Here is a 6494-nt window from a genome sequence, read left to right as displayed (position 1 = left end):
CCTTAGGGTGCCCCTACAAAAAAAATGGGTATTCGCCACGGGCGGGTGGGTGTTCTACATAAACGCGACCCGGGGCGTAAACGCAAAAAAAAAAAAAAAAAAAAAAAAAAAAAAAAAAAAAAAGAAGGCGCTCGCTCGCTTTCTTCTTTTTCAGCCCAAAATCCTTCCCCTCTTTCTTCCCTCCTCGCCTCCCACGTAATCATCGCCGGTGAGTCTACCCTTCTCGCTCCCACTCTCTCTCTTCCCTTTCCCCTCCACCTTCTTATCTTCCCCTTCATTTCGATTCCTGTATCTTCCTTTCTTGTACGTATGGTTGCCTTTGGGCCCCCTTCTTGTATACCTCTCTCCCTTGTCACTATTTCCCCTCCCTGCGACTCCCGAATCTGACCGACTAACGAGGGATTGTGCCGTGCAGATTCCCCCCTTCAGATTCGATACCCGCTCTTTCTCCCCCTCTTTCTCAACTGAGTGGACGATTCCTCTCATTTCACATCCTACAAAATGGCTCTCAAGAGAATCAACAAGGAACTCGCTGATCTAGGCCGGTAAGTCGTGCGTGCAACGGAAAGGGGAAGGCTGGCATGTCCTCACCGTCTGGCGGTATCACCCCACCACGACCGCGGGGCCTCAAGTCGCCTGCCCCTTCCGCCCTGTCTATCTCGTTGGTGTTCAATAGCGACTAACATTTTCTTCGCAGTGATCCCCCCTCCTCCTGCTCTGCTGGTCCCGCAGGAGAGGATCTGGTACGAATATCCCCTGCCCTGTTGTCTTGCCGTCCTTGTCTCGTGCCGTTTGCGGCGGGCGCCTCGATTCATGGTTCTTTCGAAATCCGCCATCGCAACTTGACTCCAAACACCAGTGCTGACATGTGATCCCGTTTATAGTTTCACTGGCAAGCGACGATAATGGGTCCTGTGAGTGTTTCAACCTTCAACCTCTCTTTGTCTGACAGCCGCTGTCGGGTGGGGTCTTTGTGCCTTCCCGGGCGCCAGATCCCGACCGGCATCGCACGTCGGGTCTCGGGCTACAATCAAGTATCTTCATTTGAACCGCACTAATGCAACTCAGGGTGACTCCCCATACTCCGGAGGTGTCTTTTTCCTATCGATCCACTTCCCTACCGACTACCCCTTCAAGCCCCCCAAGGTCAACTTCACCACTCGCATCTACCACCCCAACATCAACTCGAACGGCAGCATCTGCCTGGACATCCTCAGAGACCAATGGAGCCCTGCTCTCACGATCTCTAAAGGTTCGCTTTTCTTTCTTCGGTCTAGAGTCAAGCACAACTAACATCTGCCAGTGCTGCTGTCGATCTGCTCGATGCTTACGGACCCCAACCCCGATGACCCGTTGGTGCCCGAGATCGCGCACGTCTACAAGACCGACCGCCCTCGGTATGAAGCCACCGCCCGCGAATGGACCCGCAAATACGCTATTTGATCTTCGCTCTTCAACCTTCCACGGCCACCCCTTGGTCTTCCCAATCGCTTCTGCCTCTTCTTTCGTGTGCCGTTAGATCAGATCCGAAGCCTGGCGTACCGTGATCGTAGATCCGTTTCACTTTTCGTGTTTTCACCATGAACCTATTTGCGCGTTGTCTTGAAATTTAACTACCTTTTTATTTTCCGTTACCCTTTTTTCATTCTCCTATCGGCAGGAGATGTCATATCCAACGATCATTATGACCAACATGCATTGATGGCATTTTCTTTTTTTCCACACGACGGAGTCGGACAAATTACGTGATGAATACACAAACCCAAGGATGGGCGTTTCTTTTCTTTGGGTCGGGGTTTGGGGCGGAGGAATGGAGGATGCTGGTGCGGTCGTTGAGGCTTGCCGGAATTGGGGATGCGGATGAGGGAACTGGCGGGGATGAACGGTGTTTGTATCAGATAGCTCGTATTGGCAAGACCGAATCAACATTGACCGGTAATTTGATTGAACTTGTAATTAAAATGTCGGGTTCAGGAGTGTGGAAGTCCGGGAAGATCCAAAGTAACGCAGTTTGAGCAACGAGTAGATACAGAGAACTTGAATAACTATAAGCCGGAGTATTCCAAAGATGTTCACACAAGAGAAGGACTCGAGTTGATTTATCTATATCAACCCAGTAAGACAACCCACCAGAAAAAAAGGGAGCGGTGGTATATCCATCGCCTTCACTTCATCTATGGAAAAGCATTCTCGACTAAATTCTCTCAGTATTGATATGAAAGTTAGAGATAAAGCGAAGTCTAATAGAACATAATCTCGTAAAAGTAGGACGTACCTATCTACCTATCTATTTATCTATTTGTCTATGAGATGGGACTCCCTATTTTGCTTGCATTAAAGAATGAGCTCATAAATTGCTCTTTTATGTACCTATGCAATCCGACTAGTAGGATAAAGTACCATGACGGATAGGTCCGTTTCCCGAGAAGAAATGGCCAATATATACATTCAGTAAGCTATATGCATCTCTTCCATAGAAGATATACCCACAGCAAAGGGAAAGAAAAAGAAAAAGCAGATCACAAATCCACCTTAACAAGAGAAACACACCCACCACCAATACTACTACCCATAATCACCCCTGTCCCCTCTAAACAATTCACATACTCAAACTGCGCTTCCCCGCGCCCTAACACCGACACTTCATGCCACGTGCGAAACTGCCGTTCTGCACCAAACGTCTTCGCATGACGGATCGCCCCCGTGTAGATGGCTAGATGCGATGGATGCCGTTTCGCCCACGTCTCGAGGTCGGAGAGATTGCGGAAGAAGCCGATGACACAGGATTCGTCGCTTTGGGTTATAGAACCCTCAGATGAAGAGGGAGAGGATGAAGATTCGTCGGAGTCAATGCTAGATCTCTGGGCTGCAGGAGATGGAGGAGAATGAGAATGAGAAGGGGCGGGAACATTCATAAGATACCGTAGCGCCATCGACCCCGTCGAGATCGGGTTCTGCCATAGATAAGCAAGGCCTTTTCGAAGGGTCGGTTCGAGGTTTTCCTCGTAGGATCGTCGCTCGTCGTCGGGACAGTGTTTCCAGAATTGGCCGGACCGGATATGTGCGAGATTATGGGTTTTGTTGGTGCCGATGAGTCGTTTTCCTAACGAGGATGGGGGAGATGTTGTGGGGTGGATGTCATGATTCTGATTCTCATCCTGGTCTTGATGTTGATCTTGGTGTTGTGGTTGATCTTGATCCTGCTCTGGTTCAAACGCATCATTTGCAGAATCAGGGATCCGGTCTCTCGCCGCCCCCCAGTATCCCGTATACGAATGTCCTTGAGTTCCCATGTCCGGCAGCCTCGCCAGACCGGGCAGATAGTCGGTTCCGGTGTAGTTGGTCTCTAGACGCGAGACGTGGCTCGTGAATCGCTCACACCAGAGACCGATCGTTTGCTGTTGGTCCGGTAGATCGATGGCTCGGTATATGCCAGCTAGATCCAGCTGGTGAATGGCATCATCGTACTTCATCCTGTCGGCCCAGTAGCACACGAACACGCGAGATTGCGGGGCATCGTGGCCGTCGAGGACTCGGAATCGTTCCACGGAAGCAGGTGCATGATTGGGTTTAGAGATCCAGTGTTCTATGGACGCGAGACATTTCTCAAATGCAGCAGCGTTGTGGCCTTGGTTGTGTTGTTGGATGCCGACATAGGCTGTGAATACTTGGTCTATAGTGTCTAGGAAACAGGCCCTCCAGCGAGGAATGGGAGGCTTATGGCCGTCGGGGCGTCGGAGGGGATATTTGCGGACAGGACATTCCATGTTTGCTTGAAGACTGCCACCAGGGGTTTTGTTCAATAGGCTGGTTCAGGAAGTGATGCTGGAGTAACAACCTTGAGCGGGGGGGAGGGATATGGGGAAGGATTAGGGCAGGGTCAGGTGATGCGGAGAAAGTGGACAATCAGGATGCTTGTTTCGGACATAGATGAAGAGCCGGGGATCGTGGTCCTATAGACCGTAGTCGAATGGAACCTCGGGAATTGCGGGAATTGCGGAGGAGGATGACTATATGCCAAGGAGTATAAACTATAAAGTGTCATGGAAGAGGGTCCAAGGGCACGCCGGTATATCTAACATCGAATGGATGGAATTGTATGAAGAAGGAATATCAGGAACATTCCAAATGCTTTGATTGACCGCGATTAGGAAAAAGATGAAGTAACCACTCTATGCAAAACAGAATAATATAATATTATATTGCCAACAAACAAATAATTCTCAAACAAGATCCAAATTCCCAAACGCCGTAATGCCCCTTGAATGCGGAAGATCATGCTACATGCAGGTCATGTTGACTGTTGTATGTCTCTCTCTGTGTGCTGGTTGACCGGAGTTGATATGCAATAATAGAAAAGACAAAACGTGTGAATGTGTGAAACTGTGAGACCGTGAAACCAGTAGATGAAAACGAATTAAGACCTCTAGGCCACCTGGCTTCCCCGACGGCTGGGACTGATCTTCGACCCGGCCTTGGAACCTCCCGCTATGCTGCCACCGCCAGCCTTGATGGTTCGCTGCGAAGCCTTGGAGGCTTGGCTAGGGGCATGGCTGGAGACCTGGCTGACGCTGTCGCTGGGTCGGACGGGTTCGTCGAATTTGCTCGAGTGCTTGGAGGCGGCGCGGGAGGCCGGTTTGGAGGCGTGGGATCGATGGGAGGCGTGCGAGTAGGAGGATCGTCGCTCCGAGTTGTCCACCTGGCTGATGGAATCGTCGGGGGTGACCTGAGTGTTCACGTCGCAGCCGTCGATGACGCTGCCGGGAAGGGGGACATCGCGGGCCGCCGACGCCTTCGACTTGGCATCGCTGCGGTAAGACGCAACGGAGCCCTCGGGAGCATGACGGGCGCTGCGGACGGACGGGGCGGCGCTGCCAGAGTGCGATCTCGTCACCGAGTGGCGGGAGGAATGGTGTGACGACCGGCTAGTGCTGTGGTGGGAGGAGTGGTGGTCCTGATAGTTGGCCTTGGATGGCTTGATGGTGGACGACGAGTACACGCTGCCGTTGTCCATCGCCCGCGAGCGATCGGGGAAGCTGCTGATGAAAGTGCTGGCATAGCCGCGCGAATCAAGCGGGGGCGGATACTCAATCGCCCGCAGAGGCACTTCTTTCGAGGCCGAGGTGTAGACGCTTCCATCCGAGGCTCGACGGCCGGTCTCGTCCATGTAGACACTGCCGCTTCCGACACCGCCGCGGGGAACGTACTCCGTACCCTCGTAGATGGTGCTAGCACGGGGGTTCTTCGAGGTGACGCTGCGAGTCAGCGAAGGGCGGAACTCGGATTGAGAGTAGGTGCTTCTGGCAGGAGGAGCTTCGATGGCCCTAAAACCCTGGGGTTCCTGCGCCTGCGACGAGGCCTGCGAAGGGGCGAGAAGCTGCGCGATGTCGCGAGGCGAGTACTGAGGCGGCGGCGACATCTCGGACGACTCGGAGTCGCCCTTGGAGGTCATAGCATAGGCCAGGGCTGCACCCGCGGCGGCTCCGATCAGGGTGCCGACGATGGTCTTCGAGACCTTGCCGTCATCGGTCTTCTGGGTGGTGTGGTGAACAACGTACGTCGGCGACGGAGCCTGTTGGACCTCTCGCGGGGAAGACGAGGGCGCGCCTCGTTCGGAGGGGGGAGATCGGTCGACGGCGCTCATTCCTCTCGACACATTAGACCGGGCCTCGGACTTCGGCGGCGCAACGCTTTGCGGCTTGACTGAGCTGGCCTTGCTGGTGGCCTTGGAGACAACGGATCCGTTTTCGAGCATAGCCAGAGCCGGTCTGCTGACTTCCGATCTGGCCGATGAGCTGCTGGGTCGGAAGACTGCCTCGATGCTGTTGCCGTCGAAATCGATAATCGCTGCGCTGTAGTAACCCGAATCCGAATCCCGGGTTTTGGGCTCGCCGTGGATCTTTCCACCAGCCTTCAAGGCGGAGATGAAGAATGCGCCCACTGCATCCCTGGAAGGAGCAGGGAAGGCAACGTGTGCGGCACCAGCTGGAACTCTGTAGTAGAGTTAGTCCGTTTGTTCATTGGGAACTTCACGATCCCCGTGGGGATTACGAGAGATGGCCTACCCAGGCTTTTGTTCTGTTATCCAGAAGTCGGCCGGCTCACCGGCGTTTTGTCCAAAGCCAATATAGTCATCATGACGGCCGATGAACTGATAGCCCAAGGGCTGTAGGCAGGAGAGGAAGAATGACGTCGAGGTGGGGAGGTGCGAGACCGTCAGGGTCAAATGAGAGACAGGCATGTCTGTAGCGATGTGCAAATTGACTCGCTGGGTACAGCGAGTCTATGAAAAGGTAGCAAGCCCAGGACTGAAGACGTGGTACGATGCAAAGTGGAAGAATATGGCCTGTTCAACGGATGTTCACAGGCAAGAGCACGACACAACTTGAGAGGTCGATGGCAGGTTTGCTCAAAGGGAAAAGAAGTAATGGGAGGGGTGGGAGAGGATGTAGAAGAAAGAACACACGAATGATAGAGTGACAGCAGTTTGATGA

The 6494-nt window shown here is 53.1% G+C and overlaps 3 protein-coding genes across 3 annotated transcripts; 1 reads left to right on the top strand and 2 right to left on the bottom strand.

The window, feature by feature from the left end:
* Positions 1-501: 501 nt before the first annotated feature.
* On the top strand, positions 502-1443 carry KD926_004855 (putative ubiquitin conjugating enzyme (UbcD); the record flags this gene model as incomplete). Its single annotated transcript, XM_053095361.1, has 5 exons — positions 502-545; positions 698-743; positions 885-914; positions 1069-1252; positions 1304-1443. 5 exons carry the CDS (start codon positions 502-504, stop codon positions 1441-1443), a joined length of 444 nt encoding a protein of 147 aa, XP_052949969.1.
* Positions 1444-2519: 1076 nt separating this feature from the next.
* KD926_004854 (phenylacetaldoxime dehydratase family protein) lies at positions 2520-3767 on the bottom strand (the record flags this gene model as incomplete). Its single annotated transcript, XM_053095360.1, has 1 exon — positions 2520-3767. The coding sequence occupies one exon, from the start codon at positions 3765-3767 to the stop codon at positions 2520-2522; it is 1248 nt and encodes a 415-aa protein (XP_052949968.1).
* A 659-nt stretch (positions 3768-4426) lies between these two features.
* Positions 4427-6241, bottom strand: KD926_004853 (VOC family protein; the record flags this gene model as incomplete). The annotated part of the gene is made up of 2 exons (XM_053095359.1): positions 4427-5993; positions 6066-6241. 2 exons carry the CDS (start codon positions 6239-6241, stop codon positions 4427-4429), a joined length of 1743 nt encoding a protein of 580 aa, XP_052949967.1.
* Between the last annotated feature and the right edge of the window lie 253 nt (positions 6242-6494).

Source organism: Aspergillus affinis (genome assembly GCF_023601865.1).
Source record: "Aspergillus affinis strain CMG 70 chromosome Unknown NODE_236_length_23468_cov_84_036510, whole genome shotgun sequence".
Taxonomy (NCBI): Eukaryota; Fungi; Ascomycota; class Eurotiomycetes; order Eurotiales; family Aspergillaceae; genus Aspergillus; species Aspergillus affinis.
This window is presented reverse-complemented; position numbering and strand designations above follow the sequence as displayed.